The sequence below is a fragment of the Ipomoea nil genome, unplaced genomic scaffold (genome assembly GCF_001879475.1).
Source record: "Ipomoea nil cultivar Tokyo-kokei standard unplaced genomic scaffold, Asagao_1.1 scaffold2951, whole genome shotgun sequence".
Lineage (NCBI taxonomy): Eukaryota > Viridiplantae > Streptophyta > Magnoliopsida > Solanales > Convolvulaceae > Ipomoea > Ipomoea nil.
In genome coordinates this window covers 273848-295291 of record NW_017619379.1, presented here as the reverse complement: position 1 = coordinate 295291, position 21444 = coordinate 273848, and the positions used below count along the sequence as shown (strand labels likewise).

At 37.1% G+C, this 21444-nt stretch overlaps 1 protein-coding gene and 2 long non-coding RNA genes across 6 annotated transcripts in view; 2 read left to right on the top strand and 1 right to left on the bottom strand.

The window, feature by feature from the left end:
- The window catches only part of LOC109162588 (putative late blight resistance protein homolog R1A-4), a 121948-nt gene that overhangs the window by 98299 nt on the left and 2205 nt on the right, over nucleotides 1-21444 (top strand). Inside the window, exons 1-4 of one of the 4 annotated variants that reach the window (XM_019311263.1) lie at nucleotides 15245-15496; nucleotides 15534-18521; nucleotides 18642-18750; nucleotides 19196-19263. In XM_019311263.1, coding sequence (XP_019166808.1) covers nucleotides 15681-18521; nucleotides 18642-18704 — 2904 coding nt within the window. In that variant the 5' untranslated portion in view covers nucleotides 15245-15496; nucleotides 15534-15680 and the 3' untranslated portion in view covers nucleotides 18705-18750; nucleotides 19196-19263. Of the gene's footprint in view, nucleotides 1-15243; nucleotides 15497-15533; nucleotides 18523-18641; nucleotides 18751-18904; nucleotides 19078-19195; nucleotides 19264-20576; nucleotides 20748-21444 lie in introns of those variants that run through there. The other 3 variants (XM_019311264.1, XR_002051115.1, XM_019311265.1) reach the window with 3 other exon arrangements.
- On the top strand, nucleotides 7189-14159 carry LOC109162590. Its single transcript, XR_002051117.1, has 3 exons — nucleotides 7189-7200; nucleotides 12200-12202; nucleotides 13867-14159. It is a non-coding gene; the product is annotated as an uncharacterized LOC109162590 (long non-coding RNA).
- LOC109162593 lies at nucleotides 18974-20003 on the bottom strand. The gene is made up of 3 exons (XR_002051119.1): nucleotides 19914-20003; nucleotides 19691-19692; nucleotides 18974-19069 (listed from the first exon to the last, which is right to left on the bottom strand). It is a non-coding gene; the product is annotated as an uncharacterized LOC109162593 (long non-coding RNA).

Here is a 21444-nt window from a genome sequence, read left to right as displayed (position 1 = left end):
CGGCAGCGGGCGGGCAGCTGCCCGCCGGCGACCCGTTGCCCGGAACAGTATTGTCCGGCGGGCAGCCGGCGGGTGACCCCCACCCACCGGCTACCCGCTGGAATTTTCCCCCCCTCGGGACCCCGGCTTCCCCGTTTGATGTTTCCCCGACCCCTGTGGTGTCCCAACGGACCCCGTTTGTCGTGCCTATGTCTAGTTTGATATTTCGGGTACCATTCGTAGGTTTATGAGTCTATTATATTGCATGCTAGTTGAATTGGTATCCCGTTGACCTAGGTGGAAGGAGTATGAACCCCTTAGGACTATTCTTAGTAAGTGATGGATCACGCATAGGTTTTATTACACGTTTCCCCCCCCCCCTTCCCAATGTGTAATGTGGGTTGCATGTGCTTGCTATGTGTTATGTGTGCGTGTTACCCCAATTCGGTTGCGATCGGATTGGTTATCCTGAGCTGCGGTTCAGAAGCCGGCTATGGTCAGATGGGAATTCCTGGCTGCAGTCGGATGACGGTATCCTGGGCTGCGGTCCAGAAGCTGGTTGTAGTCAGATGGGAATTCCTGGCTGCAATCAGATGACATTTTCCTGAGCTGCGGTTCAGAGGCTGGCTGTAGTCAGATGGGAATTCCTGGCTACAGTCAGATGACACACTCTCTTGGGCTGCGGTCCAATGTTTGGTTGCGATCAAACACTATGATGAGCTGCGGTTCATCGGTCGGTTGCGATCGACCCCTCCGTGTTGCGATACGGGGCAGGGTGCTGCGGGGCCGTGTCAGAGCTATATGCGCTGACCCTCATGTATGGGCATGCGATTGGTCCTGTGGCGCCAACAAAGTGTGTTATGTGTTGTGACAGGGACGAGTTGTGATTACGAGTGTCTTGGAGGATGTGGCTATGGGATTTATATTGGGGATTGTTCATGTTGGGTTATGATCATTGATTATGCTTTGCCTTATCTGTTGTGAACTGCATATGCTCGTTATAACTGTTGCTTGTGTCTGGCCTTATCTGTCGAGTCATTCCCGGTTTTAAAGCTAGAGTTCGTAGGATATATCCTCATGCTCAAAATGGTTTTCATATATCTATATATATCTCTATACGTATTGTATTTCAACGCGTTGGAGTGGGTTACCAGCATCTCTCGCTGAACAGATATATTTGGCTTTCAGGCACAGAAGAATAAGTCACTGGAGAGCGCTAGTACTCGGAACGTAGAAGTAGTTAGTCCCCCTTCGGCCTGCGTGCCATATTATGCATTTACATTATTGAGGATATTAGTTAGTTAGCCTGTGCACCTGGGTTCTCCAGCTCAGGTGTGGCATAGCACCCCGTACACTTGTATTATGTTTTGGGATTTAATGAGATAATACCTTTATTTTATAAGTTTTAAATGTCTTGAAAATCTGGGGTGTTACAGCTAGTGTTGTTGAAAGTGATTCAGAAGGCGATGTTTTGTTATCTGTTAGCTCCGGTTGCAAACGGAGCAAAACCGAGTGGATTCTGGACTCTGGTTGTACATTCCACATGTGTCCTCACAAAGACTGGTTCGTCTCTCTAGAACCGGTTAATGGTGATGTTGTCGTGATGGGTAATAATACCCAATGCAAGGTTAGTGGAATTGGAAGTGTTCAGATTAAAACTTGTGATAATGTTATCAGGACTCTTACCAATGTTCGGTATATTCCTGATTTGAAACGCAATCTGATATCCTTGGGTACCTTGGAAAGTCTGGGGTGCAAGTATATAGCTGAAGGTGGAGTTCTGAAGGTCATAAAAGGCTCTCTTGTTCTCATGAAAGCTTCTCGTTCTAGAAGCGTGTACGTTTTGCATGGCAGTACTGTGACGGGTTCAGTAGCGGTATCCTCATCGATGTCTGATGCGGATCTCACTCAGTTATGGCATATGCGTCTGGGGCATATGAGTGAGAAAGGCATGCATATCCTGAGCAAGAAAGGTCTCCTTGGTGGTTCAGGTACGGGTAAATTACAATTTTGTGGGCATTGTATTTTTGGGAAACAAAAGAGGGTTAGTTTCTCTACTGCTACACACCGTACCAAAGATGTATTGGAATATATACATTCCGATTTATGGGGACCAACTAAATTCCAGTCTATGGGAGGTTGTAGATATTTTATGTCTATTATTGATGACTTTTCTCGTAAAGTCTGGGTCTATTTCCTGAAACATAAAAATCAGGCATTTTCTATTTTCAAGAAGTGGAAAATACTTGTTGAGACTCAGACAGGTAAAAAAGTCAAGAAGCTCAGGACAGACAATGGCTTGGAGTTCTGTGAGTCAGATTTCAATGACTTTTGTGCGGCAAATGGAATCGCCAGGCACAAGACCTTGCCTGGTAAACCCCAGCAAAATGGTGTTGCCGAACGTTTGAACAGGACTCTATTGGAAAGAGCTCGTTGTATGCTCTCTAATGCTGGGTTATGGAAACGGCGTGATTTTTGGGCCGAAGCCGTTTCTACTGCTTGCTATTTGGTAAATAGATCTCCACACTCATCCCTCGATTTCAAAATTCCAGAGGAAGTTTGGTCAGGTAATCCTGTTGACTACTCTATCTTAAGAGTTTTTGGATGTCCTGCTTATGCTCATTCTAGTACGGGTAAATTAAACCCGAGAGCTGTCAAATGCATTTTCCTTGGTTATGCCTCTGAGTCAAAAGGGTATCGTCTATGGTCTCCTAATTCTCAGAAAATCATTCTGAGTCGAGATATCACTTTTGATGAAAATGCACTACTTTTTCCTGGAAGAGTTCCCAGTACAGGTGAGACGCAGAGTACTGGTGAGAAGGTGGAGTTTGAGTTCAGGCCTATTGATAGTGTTACTACTGTTGACGGTAATACTAAAGATGATGCATCTACTAGCACAACACCTCTCGTCGAGCCACTACGAGAGTATTCCATTGCTATGGATTGGCCTAGGAGGACAATCAAGAAACCTGCTAGGTATGCTAGTGATGATGAAACCAACATGGTTGCTTATGCTCTTTCAGTCGCATAGGAAGTTGATGGTGATCCATCCTACTATTCTGAAGCTTTTCCTATTGCTAAGTTCAAGCAGTGCTCGAGCTTTGTCGGCTGTTCCAGCTATTAATTCCCACAATGAATTTGATCCAAGGTGGAGATTGTTGGGAATGTGTGGCTCAAATATTTACACATGGACCATTTCACCATGTTGGCATCTTCCACTCTCACCATAAAGCTAGCAGCTTTCTCCACGTTGCACTTCATCCCTCCGTAATGCCTTTTTTCTCTCATTTAGAATAGTATAAATAGCTTTGCTTGTTTTTGTAATAATGCATCAATTATTGAATTCATCTTCTTTGTCTTTAGTGTTCCTTACGTACAAATATATATATATATTTCATTTGTTATTCTCTTTTGAGAATTTATATATATATTTTATATTTTCTCATTTTATATTAGATTCATTTGTCATTTATATAATTTTCTTCATTTACATATTTTCCCTATTATTTAACTTCTATAATTCTCAATTTTCGATTCTTCGCTTCCGCATTATTCCGCTATATTCCTAACACAAACTAATCATTGAGGCATAGTTGCCTTTTCTACGTCAACTTCAGTACAAGGGAGACTCATCACGGCTGCTAACTCTGGATCTCAAAAAGGAAAAACAGGCTTGCATGCGGTATATCGTAATAGCAAGTGTATCATCATTATGCTGTTGCCTGTTGATCACCCCCTCCTGGAAAAAGGGTGTCTTGCTCAGCCTGCTTTTCTTGTGGATCTTTTGCGAAAATAGATGGCATTGCACTGGAATTTTATGTTTTGGTTTGGGTTGTTCACTTGTTCATAAATGAATATTTCAGTACAATGGATTTGGTATTGGGGTGTTCGGAAGCCGTGAGATCAACGGATTTGGTATTGGGATCAAAAAGGAGATTACACAGTTAAATCATGGTATAAACAGCTCATTACTCACTAGGGTGGCTACTGATGGTCGCCCTTAGAATATGATATGGAATCTTCATGTACCACCAAAGGTGAAGAATTTTTGTTGGCAATTGGCTTCATCATTCCTCCCAACCAGAGATGCTTTAAACTCGAAGCATGTTGGTTTGTCACATGTGCAGGGCGGAGGACGAAAATGCATTCCATCTTTTCGTCAAATGTCGTGAAGCTTTAAATGGTGATTTGTTATCTAAATTTGTTATGGCTTGTTGGGGTTTGTGGAATAGTAGAAATGATAATGTGTGGAAGGGGCTTGCTTTTGATCTTAATTATACACTGCAAAGGGCTCTTACTTTGTTGGAAATTTGGAAGGCTGCTAATGAGTCACCTAATAATATGAATATTTCGCAGCCTGCACTTACTCACTGGACTAGGCCAGCATGTGGAAGGTTAAAAATGAACACAGATGTTGCATTTAATCAAGGAAATAATGTGATGGGTCTTGGTTGGGTGTTGCGAGATGATGATATAAGATTTTTTGCAGCTAAAAATATGTGTATGTCGGGGAGTTATTGAGTCAGGTTGCGGGGAATGGTTGGACTCTCCTCCATCTTTTCTTGTAAACATTCTTTCTTGTGATTCAATGAATTAATCTTTAGTTTTCAAAAAAAAAAAAAAAAAAAAAAAAACCTTGATAAAATTTAAAGTCCAAAGTAAAATATAAAACTTATGTTCAAACCATAAAAACTTTTTTAAAAAAGTTAAAAGTCAAAACTTCAAATATTCAAAATTCAAAGCACCCAAAACAAGTTTATGTCAACTACAACAATAGTGGTCCTTGTACATTCTTGTTCCAGGATAGACGTTTCAAAGCTTCAAAGTAAAGAAAAATCTGTCAAATTTGCAAAAATATGCACAATATTAGATATCACAATTAAAATACATTAGATCATTTCTCATATTTTCTGGTAACAATGAATTCTGTGGGTTTTGCGGCATAAATGAATTCTTTGCAGACATAACTAATGAAAAACAATAAGGACAACATATATAATCAAATATTAGCTACATCAATCACAATATTAGCTAAAGCAAATAATCCAAAGGGAGGCACTGAGGCAACAAGCCAATTGAATGATTTCTATATTTTCACTACTTTACCTAACAAGGTAACCCTCTATGGAACTTCAACCTATATAACATCTAAAATTTGTGCACTCTATTCCCCATGCCCCCTCCCATTTCAGTTACAATTTATAACTGAGCCTCAAGACTTTTCTTGAAAGGAGCCTCAAGACTTTAAAAATAAATGAATTCAAGATAGAGCACCCAGCATTAACCTCAAAGTGGCAATTACACCACAATTCAAAAGACAGACCCAACCACCAGCAAGCAAGTTATCAAAATAATATGATCATTATTAACACATGTTTTGGATCAAATTAAAATGAAATAGTTTTAAAATTATGATTCCAAATCATATTCTCAAACTCCAAAACTAATTAATGACTATAATAATGGTAAAATTCTTTGATTCATCGATTCAAAAATCAATAATGATTACTATTATAATAATACCAATAATTTTTACATAATAGTAATAACGGTATAACATATAATCAATTTTCTTAATCGTAATCGAATAACGTTTATTAATAATAATAATTATTAAATGTCATATAATATCATCATTATTAAAACAAAGGTTTTGAAGGAATTTCAAAATATAATTCTCAAAATCATAATCAAAATTATAATAATTATGGCAAGACTGCAAAAAAAAAAAAAATAAATAAATAAAAACCGGAGTATCAAATTTCCTTAAACATATGCGTTTTCCAAAATTGTGATGTAACAGCACACTCAATAATTGCAACAAATATATAGTCATAATAATGATATTAATAAAAAGAAAAAAAAAAGAAAAAAAAAAGAAAAAGAAAAAAGCCAAGCACCTTGTCCTTAGATGGTATGTAGTGACCTTTCTATGTGGGAGGTTATGAGATCAAGTCTCAGTGGAGGTGTTGTTGACTCTGTGTGCTTCATTCAGTGTTGCAAAAATCGGGCCTAGGCGCTAGGCGGTCGGCCACCTAAGCGCCCTAGCGATTTTTTCAACCTTGGCTTCATTAGGTTGAGAAAGTATGTTTACACAGACATTACAATGTAATAGAGTCAGTAGCATTTAAAAAAAAAATACTCAAAACCGAATGAGTGCATAGTTTCAAATAAAATTATAGTAGAGTTAAAATGATACTTTTTTTTTTTTAATACTATTGACTCTATTACAATGTAATATTTGTTCATAACTACTTTCTCAACCAAATAAAGCACAAAAAACCAATATCACCTCCACTAAAGCTCAAACCCACAACCTCCCCTATGAGGGAACAACTTGGTGCCATTAGACCATAATGTCCTTGACAATTAAAATGATACTTTAGTAATGCTAAAATAAAACTAGAGTCATAGAAAATGGGACTAAAAAATAAAGCTCATACAATAACATATAATATCAAATGAAAGTGTAGTAGAATTAAAATGACAATTTAGTGTTAGTATAATGAAACTATTGTGTTTGGAAAATGAAACTAAAAACAGAACTCGTAAAATAATGTATATTGTCAAATGAACATGAAGTGTAATTAAAATTATACTTCAACGTTACTATAATTAAACTAGTGTGTGTGGAAAATGAAACTAAAAAAATAGAGTTCATGCAACGTATATTGTCAAATAAAATTGTAGTAGAATTAAAATGATACTTTAGTGTTGCTATAAGAAACTAGCGTACGTAAAAAATGAAACTAAAAACCAAAGTAATATTGTCAAATGAAACTGAAATATAATTTGTTCTCTGTTCAGCTAGTGGCAAGATCACGGAGTCGGTTATGTTAGTTGTGCAATTCATTGTTGTAGATTGTGAAACTCGTGTGTTTGGTTAGTGTAATGTATTTCAATTTTATTTATTCTCCATCCAGCCGGTGGCAAGATCATGTGGGTCCGTTTGTGTTAATTGTGCCACCCAATGGTGTTAGATGTGCAATCCGATGTTGTGTATTGTGCAGCCCATTTTTTGGGTAGTGCAACATATTTTTGATTTTATTTGTTGTCCCTCCAACTGTGGTAAGATCACAGGACATTAATTTCAACGGGTTCAATAGACCCGTGGGTCCAATGAGACTACTCAACACTCAACAAGTCTATGAACCCACTGGAGAGCCTGTGCTCCTGTGTTGGTTGTGCAACCTGTTGTGGTGTAGTGTGTAACACATTGTTGTGTGTTGTGCAACGTATTTTCGGGATTAATTATTTGACTCCTAATTTACTGATTTGCCCTTAGTTATTAAGTTGTCCATGTGCGCCTGAAATTTTAGAAATCAACCACAAATTTGGGATCAACATTTGGCCATTGATCTTGCTATTTTATTTTATTTTTTAAAAAAAACAAGGTGACATTTTTTTAAATAATTCGAAATTTGGTGTAAATAACATGTGTTAAAACTACAATTAACTGGTGCAAGTGTGCAAGTAAAATCACTTAAAAGTGCAATCATTTTTACTTAATAGCGCAAGTAATTTACATTTTCACACCGGTGCGCTTAATGATAACGTCTTTCACATTGGTGCACTTAATGATAACATTTGGTGCAACTAATGATAACATTAGGTGCACTTAATATTGTTGTTCGGTGTATATTATTTGTTGTACTTTTAATACATTTTACTTGCAGTTAGGTGCACTCTATGAAGTTGTTACTTGCAATTTTAACACAATTTACTTGCACTTCAAAGTTCAGTTATTAACGAAAATGTCACCGCATTTAAAAAAAAAAAATAGTCTTTCTGATCCATTATATCTCTTAGTTCTCTCATAGGCATGTGGTTCTCACCTGATCCATCTCTCTCTCTCTCTCTCTCTCTCTCTCTCACACACACACACACACACACACACACATACACACACACACACACACACACACACACACACACACACACACACACACACACACACATATATATATATATATATATATATATATATATATATATATATATATATAGGAAAGTTCAAGTGCGGCGGTGTCTTACAGTGCGGCGTCACCAATATTTCATTAAATATACACCATCAACGTTAGGAAAATGCACCACAAAAACACACACAAATTAGGTACGCATCACCAAAAACACACCATTAGGTATGAGTAAAAACACCATACAGTGTTTGAAAATACACCATTGGGGGTGGTGAGTTATATGCTGTATTTTTGTGTTGTGTATTTTTTGATATTTTCTTGCATTTCATTGTGGTGTGTTTCCCTTACACTGTTAGTGCATGTTGTTAACACTGTTGGTGTATCCTGAAATTCTGTCGCACCGCCGCACCTAAGGATATCGCCGCATATATATATATATATATATATATATATATATATATATATATATATATATATATATATATATATATATATATATATATATATATATATATATATATATATATATATATATATATATATATATAGAATGAGTTCAAATGAGAACAAGTATATTATAGAGAATTGTGAGGACATATGTAGTATGTGCCATTAACCTGTATGTTGTGTGCATGACCGAATGTAGTCGTGTGCCACAGTTATGTCGCGTGCATAGATTTGTTAATTAATAGAGCCTAGGTTCGAAACCTGATATTTACATGTATTCTTGTGTGCTTGCTATTAATTTTTTGTGTGCTCATTATTTGTCCGCACAATCCTCTATATATTGTTGTCCTCATTTGAACTCAACCATATATATATATATATATATATATATATATATATATATATATATATATATATATGTGTATGTATGTATGTATCTTAAATTTTTTTTAAAATGAATGGTTCATATTATTTTGATTTTAATATTTTTTTAATGATTTTCCTTATTTACCCTCTATTATATTATTTTCTTCCCTTAAATAACCTAAATTTCGTTAGTATAAACTTTAGTAACAGAATATTCTGTTAACTATTTATTATTTTTAACTTATTAATTTATATAAGAAAGGTCTTAGGTTCGAACCTCATCCCAATTAGAGTTGACATAATTGTTAAACATATACTACGAATATTTTAATATATATATATATATATATATATATATATATATATATATATATATATATATATATATATATATATATATATATATATATATATATATATATATATATATATATAGGCTTTGGATCTGGTGCACCCGCTCTAATAGATGAGACCATGAGGCCCATTAATACCCATTGATTAAATTCCCATCTATGGTTGAGATTAAAAGAAATAATGTCAGTTATTATCAATGTTAAGGTTATATCAGTAATTGTAAGCCTAATTTCTTTAAGGACATAATTTTAATGGATTATGAAGCATTTTTTTTTGATGCTTTTGAGGATGGAAATTAAAAGATTCTACCTTTAAAAAGATTAAAGGAATGAATTAGCGTTAACAATGGTAGATGTGTGAAGGCGTCGCGGTTGATGGCAGGAGCAACAGTTTAGGACTTTCAGCAAATGGATATTAGCAGTATCGGTAAGTGCTTATACACATCTAAGTCTGTGCATTTCCATGGTTTTCCCGAAATGGTTGAGAACTGAACCAGGTTGGGGGGTGGTCGATAGCGGACTATCAAAAATTGTAAGCGTAAAGGTACACGTGCCTGTGCGTACGCCGTACAACCTAATAGGCAAGGTAGGTTGTGTCTATGTTTTTGTTTTTTCTTTGGTTTGTACCAGTAAGTGCATATACACTTTTACGTCTGTGCATATTCAATGGTTTTGTAAAACGTTTGAAAACTTAACGAGGGTGGGGGGTGTTCGATACCCGACTATCCAACGGCCTAAGCGTAAAGATACGTTGGCCAGTGCGTACGCCGTACTACCTAATAGATAAAATAGACTGTGTCCGTGTTTTTGTTTTGTTTTTTTTTTTTTTTTTTTTTTTTTTTTTTTTTTTTTTTTTTTTTTTTTTTTTTTGGTTTGTACCAGTAAGTGCATAAACACTTTTATGTCTGTGCATATGCCTGGTTTTGTTGAATGGTTATAAACTGAACGACCGTGGGGGGTGTCCGATAGTCGAAATAAGGAACAGGTCTGTGCATAATGAATTCATATCTATGATGGTGGTTTGGATTTGATTACGTAGGTTTTTTAATTATCTTACTTTTGAGTGGCAGGTGCACTAACTATGGGGGGCGATGTCGACGAAGACCATTGTTATATGAATATATCCCCGAGTGGGACCAAGGTTTGGTTGACGGGTTGCGACACATCCATAAAACCATTTGTCGGGCAATTGTTTGCAACATTAGACGAAGGTGTTGACTTCTATAACAAGTACGCCTCTGTCGCAGGCTTTGATGTGCGCCGTAGTTAAGACAAAAAGAATAAGCACAAAGTTATCTTAAGGAAGAAACTGGTTTGTTCACGCGAAGGTTTCAAAGGGGGCAAAAAATCAGATCCACCTGAAACGGTAATTGGAACAAAGACCAAACGTCGTAGGCCATCTAACCGAGTCGAGTGCATGGCAAAGATTGTGTTCAAAATAGACGGTGCGGGGAGGTATTTAGTCATGACATTCGAAGAGGGCCACACACACTGTTTGTGCGATGAGAGATATAAACCGTTCTCGAAAGTAAACAGGAAATTAGATGTTGGTCACCAACAGTTCATAACAAATTGCGCAAAAGTGAATGTGGGCTCGAGCAAAAGTTTTGAAATATACGCAGAGGTTGTGGGTGGAACAGAAAACGTTGGAGCAACACAACAAGATTTCAAAAATTACCGACAGAAAGTTTTGGCATACAAACACGGAGGAGACTGCCAAATGGTAATATCCAAATACCTGGATAAAAAGGCTGACTACCCTGACATGTACTTCGAGTATGAAGCAAACCATAACGACCAATTGACACGGATTTTTTGGGCGGATGGTGTGGCGCGAAAACATTACAGTGCGTTTGGAGATGTTGTGTCCTTCGATGCGACGTACAAGACTAACCGGTAAGATATTCTGAACCTTGTACAACTTTTACTGTAGTTGGACACCCGAAATATGCGAATTAATGTGACTGTGTGTGTGTATATTTGACGCGCGTATGAAGAAATATATAATAACAAAGATGGCAGCGTACTATGCACAGAGTGTGTGCGTTGCGCTGAAGCACATACATATGAATACAAAAAGCTATCTTTTCTTCATGTGCGCCACAGTTCAAATGTGTGTGTGTGTATAGTGTCCAAGAGTATAATTACATGTTTTACAATGGTAGCTGCATATTGATGTACAAGTTTGTGCATCCCCACTGATGGAGATATGAGTACTGTGTAATAACCAAATACCATGATATTGCAGCACGGAAAGGGATTGATGCGTGATATCAATATCCATGCAAAATTGATGTGGAGCTTATTCATATAAACTAACACCTTGATGTCACATGTACGACCTCGTGTCTATCCCATTTACCGGGATCGACAACCATAAGAAATGCGTGACATTTGGAGCAGCCCTCATTGCACGGGAAGACGTGGACTCGTACGTTTGGGTATTAAAGAACTTCAAAAACGCAATGGGCAGCCCCCCCGCTATCACTGTAACTGATCAAGATCCGGCGATGAAAGTTGCAATTGCACAGGAATTCCCTGAGACGCGTCATCGGTACTGCATGTGGCATATAATAACAAAGGTGGGTGATAAAGTGGGCACTGACTTAGCGAGGAACGAAGAGTTTAGACAGGAGCTAAATACTGTAGTATGGAACGACGCGTCAACATCAGGATATTGTATTCTTTTTGGTGGTAATCTCGTTTCATGGAAAAGCAAGAAACAAAATGTGGTTGCCCGCTCAAGTGCAGAAGCAGAATACCGAGCAATGGCACTTGGAATATGTGAGCTAATTTGGATTAAACAGCTTCTCACAGAACTCAATTCCTATAAACTTGGTCCTATGAAATTGATTTGTGATAATCAAGCAGCTTTGCATATTGCCTCCAATCCTGTCTATCATGAAAGAACCAAACATATTGAGGTTGATTGTCACTTTATACGCGAAAAGGTTGCATCTGGAGACATCATTACCTCATTTGTTGGGTCAAATGACCAACTTGCTGATGTTCTCACTAAACCTCTTCGTGGACCTAGGATTGAATACATTTGTAGCAAGCTTGGAGCTTTTGATTTATATGCTCCAGCTTGAGGGGGAGTGTTGGAAATAGGCAGTCATATTTACTCTACTCTAGGAAGTTGTAGCTTTGAGAAGATGAGTAGTTTTTCAGCATTTATTATGCCCTTTCATATGCCTTTCTTTATGCCTATATATATGGTTGTAATCTGGAGAACTAGAGACATATACAATGAAATAAAGCATCATTTCTTCCTTTTCCTCTACTGTTTTCACAGAAACTAACATGGGCTGAAGAGCCCTGCCAAATGGACAATATAATATAGGGTGTGGTGAGTTTATCCGATCCTCACAGAACATTGAAAAGGAGATGGATGCACTGCATGTTGGTCATTTAATTGTACGTGATGTACTGTCGTCGTCATTGGTGAAGCACTTAATTGCATGTTTGATGTTTTTCAAAGAAATCATGCATGTTGGTGGTTGTGGCATGCATGCAGGTTATGATGATATGACATTTACATGTCTGTTTCTTTGCGATAATATTCATTCTTTGTTTTGATATGCTTTTGCAGGTTGGTGTGCTAATTGAATGCCTTGCTGGAAAGTTTCTAAACTGGGAAGCTGCTGCTAGTGCTCTCAAGTTATTGGAGATGTAGAGGCCGGTAAGAAGAATGGCTTAGCTTGGTTATTGTGTTTGTTGGCCTCTGCAAAAACACTTCTTTTTTTCTCTCTTTTTTTTTGTCACAGTTGTTGATATATTTTAAGATTAGATCTTATGGAGTAAAACTCTCATCACATATCATGATTTTATTGATAGATAAGAAATAAGCGTAATAAAAATTGTTGTTCATTCTCTTTTGGATGAATCAAAACAAACCATATAAGTAGAAGTAAAAAAATAAAGTAAAACTTAAGAATGTGTAGAATTATATTACGTATTTGTTGAAATTGAGGGATTGATAGGTCTGGCGGGTGGAGAATAACCACCACCCGCCAGTTAGGCGGAAGCAAAATATGTGAGAACCAAAGAACAAGAGAATATATTATAATGAAAGATTACAATAGATTGTCTCTTGTATCTATGTTCTATATTTCAATGGACCTCTATATATACTAGATACTAAATTAGTCTAGGAAACTACTAATAAGAATAGGAAACTAAGACAACTTTCCTAAAATTTCACACTCCCCCATCAAGCTGGAACATCTAGAAGGTCCAAGCTTGGATTAAAACAAGCACTCTACCTCACTCAAAATTACAAATGAAAATTAAATGCAACTAGAGGATAACAATGCGAGATGGCTTCGGAGGGACAATGCAACCCTTGGGAATGAACACGCCAGGGGCAAAGCTTGTCACGAACATCCTTGGGAATGGAGGCACCAAGGGAAAACACGAACACCATCACAACAACATAAGCACTCTAGGATGGATGACTTCAAAAGAGATTGCGCTATGTCTGACCCTTCCTTGGGGATGAAGACGAAGGCACCAAGAACGGAGCTGAACACAATCCTTGGGAATAAAGACGAAGACACCAAGGACCCTTGGGAATAAAGACGAAGACACCAAGGACGAAGCTAAACACGATCTTGGGAATGAACCCACCGAGGACGGAATTGAACATGAACCTCGGGAATGAAGATGAACACCCCAAGGATAGAGTTAAACATGAACAACCTCCCGATAACACAAGAGAGCGGTAGAGGCAAAAAGGGAGCAAAGAATAGCAAAGGACGCAGTAGAGCCCATAGTAGATAAAATAGCAAATGATAGTAAAGGATAGCACACCGATTGTAGATAGTCACACTCCCCCTTACTTGAAACATGGGAAATAATCTAAGGCCTTTATAGTAGTGCTGAAACTGAACATCCATGGGATAAGGCATACCGGAGATAAAGAAACAAACACGGTTATACCAAAACACAAACACCATGGGAAAAGTTCGGCAACAAACCCAAAGAAGCCTTCAAATTTCACCAACAAGTCGAAAGAAGGGAAAAACAACAATCTGAAAAATCTCGCCGGAGGCAGACTCACGCGCCGGCGCGTGAGGAAGGTCGCCGGCGCGTGATGGCGGCGGTGGCGCGTGAGGACGATGGCGGTGGAGGAAAGCGATGAAATTTTCCAGATAAGGTCGCAAGAGGGAGAGGATTCCATTGGTGTTGGAGGTGAGATCACAAAATCACTGAAGAAGAGGAGATCTGACCGGAAAAATTAAAGCAGTCCGTCGGCGATGGTGGCGCGTGACAGCGTGTGCGACGGCGGATGGTGACGAGATTCCAGGCGTAGGCTCGCGACGATGATCCGAGAGGTCCTATGGTGAAAGATTTGGAGAACAACCACAAGACACGTCGGAACAGGAGAAAACAGTCACTGGTTCGCCAGAAAATAAGTGCTGCCGGAAATATTGGAATAAAAATAGCCTAGGAAAGTAGGCTCTGATACCATGTTGAAATTGAGGGATTGATAGGTCTGGCGGGTAACCACCACCCGCCAGTTAGGCGGAAGCAAAATATGTGAGAACCAAAGAACAAGAGAATATATTATAATGAAAGATTACAATAGATTGTCTCTTGTATCTATGTTCTATGTTGAAACACAAAAAGTTGTGTCTGTAGAAATATAGCTGTTGAAGTTGTGTAGGGTTGTGTCTGTAGAATTGTGTCTCTTAGTCTGTATATATTTATCTGTTGTCTCCCCATTGAGACAAGGAAGTTATAACAACTCTTTCTACATCTCTCTCAACATTCTATACTTCAATGGACCTCTATATATACTAAACTAGATACTAAATTAGTCTAGGAAACTACTAATAAGAATAGGAAACTAAGACAACTTTCCTAATATTCAACAGTATTCTTTAAGATTTAGGCACAACTTTTAGGTTTCCAATGATAAAAGAGTGGTCCTTTCAGGCCTTGTACTATCAAAGAAAGATGTGTTGTCGGTCATATATCTTATCTAATGCAATCAATTATTGAGTTTGAATTATTGGTTAACAGTATTTGATTTTCGGAGTTGCCATCTCCTCAATATACAACTTTGAATTATTGGTGAATACATTTATACATTTGTGTCAGCACACTTTAATTTACCACCTACTCCCTCAATGTGTTGGTAGGTAACACATTATGGAGTGTCTCACTTGCTGACAATCTTCCATAGCTAAAAGTATAAATTTTCAAAAATTGTATACTTACAATCAAGTAAAAAAGAAATTGTTTAGTTATGAGGTTGATATGGAAGAGATTTGTAGGGCAGGGCAGGGTAAGAAGATGACAAAATAAAGCATGGTGGGAAGGACAGAAGATTATAGTGAAAGTTTGAAAAAAATATGAGAGGAGAAATAATGCATTCATGTCCTCAATCACTTTAATTTCAGATTATTAATAAAAAGTGTCTCTTTAGTTATTCATAAAATTACTATAAAAACATATATGGCAGCAAAAAGCTAATTAGCTCTTCTCAGATCAGATCAGACTGTTGCTTGCATATTTGATCGATCTAGTTTTCAGTGTGCAATACCAAAACTTAAAACTACATACATATTCTTACCAGCAAATTAAATTAAAGATTGGAATTGAGAGATAGATGGCTTGTGTTGCTTTAACTTCTCTCATTGAAACCATTGAGATTGAGTTTCTTGGGCAAACAGCAAGGGTAAGCCTATCTCTCCATGATCATGATCGAGCAGAAATCAAGTCTTTCCTTGTAAACCTTTCTACTTTGCAAGCCCTTCTCCAGATGGAATCCAGTGGTGATGGTGATGGTGACGCGCTCAAACTCAGAGATTTAGAAATGGAAATCAGAGAGTTTGCACTCAAAGCTGAAGACGACATTGAACTACAGCTTAGCAACTTCATCCTTCTCGGAGGAGAGTATGGAGAAAAAGCTGCAGGTTGCCATGAACTCCTCCATCAAACTTTGCAAGAAGCTGCAAAAAAGGCAACAGACCTGTTGGAGTCATTAAAATTGGGTAGTGCTAGTGTTGCTTTAACTATTCTCATAAAAAAAATTGACCATTACTTTTGGCAACACTTCCCAACAGTGTATGGTTGTGATGGAACAGCAATGACAATGTCATATTTCTCACACAAGCTTTCTACCCTGCGAGGCTGCTTAATGCAGGAGAGGAATTCCAATAATTCTGGTGCTGCAATCAAAATATTGGAAACCAAAATAATGAACTTCGCACTCAAAACTGAAGATGACCTCCAAATACAACAAAAGAACTTCCTTCTAGCCAAACACACCGTACATCAAGAAAAAGCTTCCCAGAAACTCACCTTGCATGGCTTTCTAAAGCCTGAGGGCAGAATGGTTGGTCGTCACCATGATTGTACAGTCATAAAGAAGCAACTCTTTTCTGGTGGTTCTGGACTAATAAATATAATCTCAATTGTCGGAATGGTGGGTATTGGAAAGACTACTGTAGCAAGAAATGTGTATGAAGATCCATCAGTTGCATCCTATTTTGATGTAAGAGGTTGGGTTACTATACCTCCTCCTCAACACTACAATAAGAGCAGAATGCTAAGCCAACTTCTTCAGTCAATTACACCAGTAGAAGTAATTAAAAAGGGAAGCACTCCTCATGAACTAGAAATGCAGGTACGCAAATGCTTTGGTGGTAAGAAGTATCTAATTGTTTTGGACAACATTACAAGCAAGCAAACTTGGTACCAAGCTTGGAATGAAATCTTAGGATGTGTTTCTAATGGATTAGTTGGAAGTTACATATTACTAACCACTAGACACTACTTCAACCTAGATGTCCAGAGGAAAAGATATATCCATATCCATAAGATGACTTTGCTAGATCAAAAAGAAAGCTGGGAATTATTTTGTAATATCCTTTCTATTGATGAAGAGCACTTGGCCCCTAAATTTGAAAAAATTAGGAACCATGTTGTGGAGAAATGTGATGGATTACCCCAGTTAATTGTTGAAGTTGCCAAGCGTTTATCTAAATGCAACAACATACAACAAGGGTGGAAAAAGATTGAAAAGGAATTAGAGTCATTGGGACTTCTTGATCGCAATGCACTCAGTGTTAGTTACAATATGTTGCCACATCATTTGAAAGTTTGCTTTCTATACTTTGGAGTCTTTCCAAAACGTAAAAAGATTTTTGTTAAAATGCTTATAAGGTTGTGGATTGCCGAGGGATTCGTGAAGCCATTGAAACGTAAGGAGTTAGAAGATCAAGTTTATGACTACTTACAAGAGCTTACTGATAGAAGTCTTCTCTTAATTGAAGATCGCAGTTGTAACGGGAAAATTAAGACTTGTAGAATGCACAGTGCCTTACATAGCTTCTGCGTAGGAGAAGCTCAAAAAGGAGGTATTTTATGTGCAGTAAATACTCAGCAACATTCAGGATTATCATTAAACGCATTTACGAATTCTTGTCGTTGGCTAAGTTCTTACTCACACAGTTTTGACTATTATGTGCTCTTTGGTACGAACATCCCTCGCTCCATTTTTTTCTTTCTTGAAAATCATGAAATGTTTGTTCCTCCCAAGCTGTTAAGAGTTTTGGCTTTTGATACTTCTATATCACTTCAAAGAGTGCCAGTGCAATTAGGAGGTTTAGTTTTTTTGAGATACCTATCCATAACACAATGGTTTGAGGATCTGGATCATGTAGTGTCAAATAATCCAAATCTAGAGACACTTGTTGTTTCCGGTAATGGAGCACCAACAGTCCATTTGCCATCTAGTATTTGGAAGCCACCAAACTTAAGGCATCTTGAACTTGGTAATTCATATATGGTAGATCCTCCAAGTGTAGATAAAAAGAATTTACAAACATTATCTTGGGTGGTGAGACCAATTCATTGCAGACAAAAGGTGTACAGCAAGTTCCCTAATATAAAAAATCTGAAAATTTTCCTAAAGGATGACATAGATCCCAGTCACATTGGAGGATGTTGCAGCAATCCTATTATTTTGGATCATTTTGACTATTTGGAAGGGCTTGAGAAGCTTAGCATTTCGGATTCTATTGGTTTGAATGCAGCCCTTCCAGAAGAGTGTATGTATCCTTCAGGATTGAAGAAGTTGAAGTTGAGTGGGACTAATATTTCTGAGGGGGATTTAAATGTAATTGCCAAGCTACCCCAACTTGAGGTGCTCAAGTTGGAAAATGCCTTCCATGGAGCTGTATGGAACTCACTATCTAAAGGAGGGTTTCCTGTACTAATATTCTTCCTCCTTGAAGCTAAAGAACTCAAGCAGTGGGTAGTTGGCCAGGAGCACTTTCGAATGCTCAGACACTTAGTCTTAAGATCCTGTAATTGTTTGGAACAGATCCCGGAGTGTTTTGAAAGAATACCACTGCTGGAGTCAATTGGGTTGGAGGGGTGTCACTCTTTCCTTGTCGCCTCTTCCAAACAGTTACAACAGAAGAGAAGATTCAAGGATGTTAAGGTTAGAAGCTAAATCATGTTTCTTTTTATTTATTTTTTATTCAATGCTGACTTTCTTTACAAAATCAGTTAGTATTTCTTTCTTCTGATCTCATTTGTTTTTGTGCATTATTTTTCACAGATCAAAATCCTTGGCCCCGAATATGATGACTCACAGAATACACATACAAAATTGTCTATGTAAGATGACTTGGGCGGCCAGCCTCATAGTAAATAACTGTTGGAAAAGGGTATGTGTTAGGTTACATGTATCTTGCTCCTATATTTTTATTTGCATGCCAAATACAGTGCATATAGTTGCATATACAAAAAATAAATTCATATTCGTTGATTAAGATTTAATGATTCGTCATTAATGAAATTAAGAAACGTGCAGATCGACTGATCGAGTATCCAGAAGTTGCTCTTGAAAGATGGCTCAAGAGTTTTGTGTTAAAAAGACGGTGGATAACTTTTTATTAGCAAACATTATATTGTGAAGGAGAAGAAGATGTATGTTGGTCATTAAAGATCTACTACTACTTCATGAGTATATGTGACTGGGGCAAGCTAGGAAGGTATTTCATCTCATCTGGTGCCTATATGTAATGATCATACTACTTTAATTTACATCTCTGTTTCTTTTCTCTACCTCTCGCAATATAATTAATCCCGAGTACTAATGTGCTTTTGCAGATTGGTATGTCAATTGAATACCTTTTTGAAAAAATTTCCAAACTGGGAAGCTAAGCTGCTAGTAAAGTATTGAAGATCTAGAGGGTAAGAAGACTTGATTAGTTATTTCCTTCTAATTGAAGGATGGATGTGTTTTGTTTCAATTAAAACTTTAAATTCATAGTGAGACTACACTTAATTGTTTTTATATATTTTGTTCAACAGTTCTGCCTCTCACTAATTGATATTGATGATTTGTCAAGGCTTATTATAATTCTAAAAACTTCTTCATGAGATTGATTATATTTATATCCATTTTAGGCATTAAATGAAAGATTTTATAGTTATCCTGTAGTCAATATTCTTGAAATTGCTTTCAGAACCTTAAAAATTTGTATTCTTCAAAAGGCAGAGGTTGCAGAACGTGCAGAAGAAGCACACTTTTCCCTAACAAAGAATGAAAAAATTTTAACAGAAAGAATATTAGACTGATGTTGCTTTTTATTTTAACTTCACGACTATTGAACTACTAATTACTATTTCTGTTAGGATAAATGAATGAAACATTCAATATAATTTGCCAACAACTAACAGTATGAAATAAAAAAATGGAGAAGTTTAGAATCACAGTAAGAAATTATCCTACAAAATTTACACCTCCATCTACAGTTGCTAACAACTCTGCAAGTTGTTTCTATGATGATGATGATGTGTTTGTTGCATTCTTTTCACTATAAACAGGTAGTTAGTAGAGTTTGAAAAGTTTTACAATTGACTTGGAGAATGCCTTCTGTGAAATAGAATGGGAAATAGCTAAAGGAGAATTCTATAGACTAAGATTCTTGCTAGCTTCTTGAAGCTAATAAACTTGAGCATTGCGCAAGCTAAGCGATGGTGATTTCCCATGTCTCGAGTTGTTAGTCTTGAGATGTTATTGTTTGGAAAAGTTCCCTTGGTGTTTAACAGAAAATTTGAAGCTGCAGTCAATTAAATTGGATTAGTGTGGCCCTTCCGTTGTTGCTTTTGCTAAGCAGATTCAGTAATGTAAAGTTGAAAAACTGCATTTTTGAGGTTAGAAGCTACAACGTATGATCCATTCTCAATTATTTCTTTTCTATTCTATATGGATGCTAACTTTCTTTACAGACTTTTCTATTCTCAGGACTGTAGAAGTTGAAGTTGAGTGGGGCTAATATTTCCGAGTGGGATTTAAATGTAATTGCCATGTTACCCCAGCTTATGGTGCTCAAGTTGGAAAATTCCTTCCATGGAGCTGTATGGAAAGTTGCAGAAAGAGGATTTTCTGAATTAAGATTCTTGCTCCTGTGGGTAGTTACCAGGAATCACTTTCCGATGCTCAGACACTTAATTAGTCTTAAGATCCTGTTATTGTTTGGAACAGATGCCAAATAATTTCCTATGTTACAATTTGGAGTCAATTGCGTTGGAGGGGTGTAACTCTTCCCTTGTCGCTTCTGCCAAGCAGTTACAATGGAAGAAAAAGTCGGAGGGGTGTCACTCTTCCCTTGTCCTTCTTCCAATCAGTTTCAAGAGAGGATACATGGATTTAAAGGTTAGAAGCTAAAACTTGTTTCATTCTTAATTTGTATTTCTTTTCTATCAATGTTGTCTTTCTTTACAAAATTCGTACTGTTTTTTTCAATCTGATTTCATTTTCTGGATTATTTTTCACAGATCAAAATTCTAGACCTTGAATACGATGAAAACAAATCAAGAAGTGTGTATGTAAGAAGTCTTGTCCAGCCTCATAGTATACAACTCTCTGAAAATGGCAAGTGTTAGGTTACTGCATGCGTCTGGTATCTACATTTTTTATTTGCATTATTGCATACCAAATAAAATGATGTGCTGATTTTTCAGTTGTATAATTTTTGCATTTTATAGAGTTACATCCCGCTTTATCTAGTAAGTGTAGCTTACACTAGAGTCAGGCTTGTATAGTTGTAATTACAAAAAAATAAATTCATTTTTATAATTTAGAATTATGTCACTCTATCACCACATTATTACCTGAAAGAACATCAATATTGCTCTATATATTCGTGTGCAAACCGGGGGATGACGGGTGTTGTTTCCTTGTACAGATATATTGAAGGTTTTAATTTCGTTGTTTCCTTAGACCTCAGTTGTGAAAATGTACCGTGCAGTCACTCCAACAACATAATAGAAAGATGCACTAGACAATTTAATGAATGAATGATTCCTCATTAATGAAAGAAACTTATTATGATTGATTGATTGCTATTACA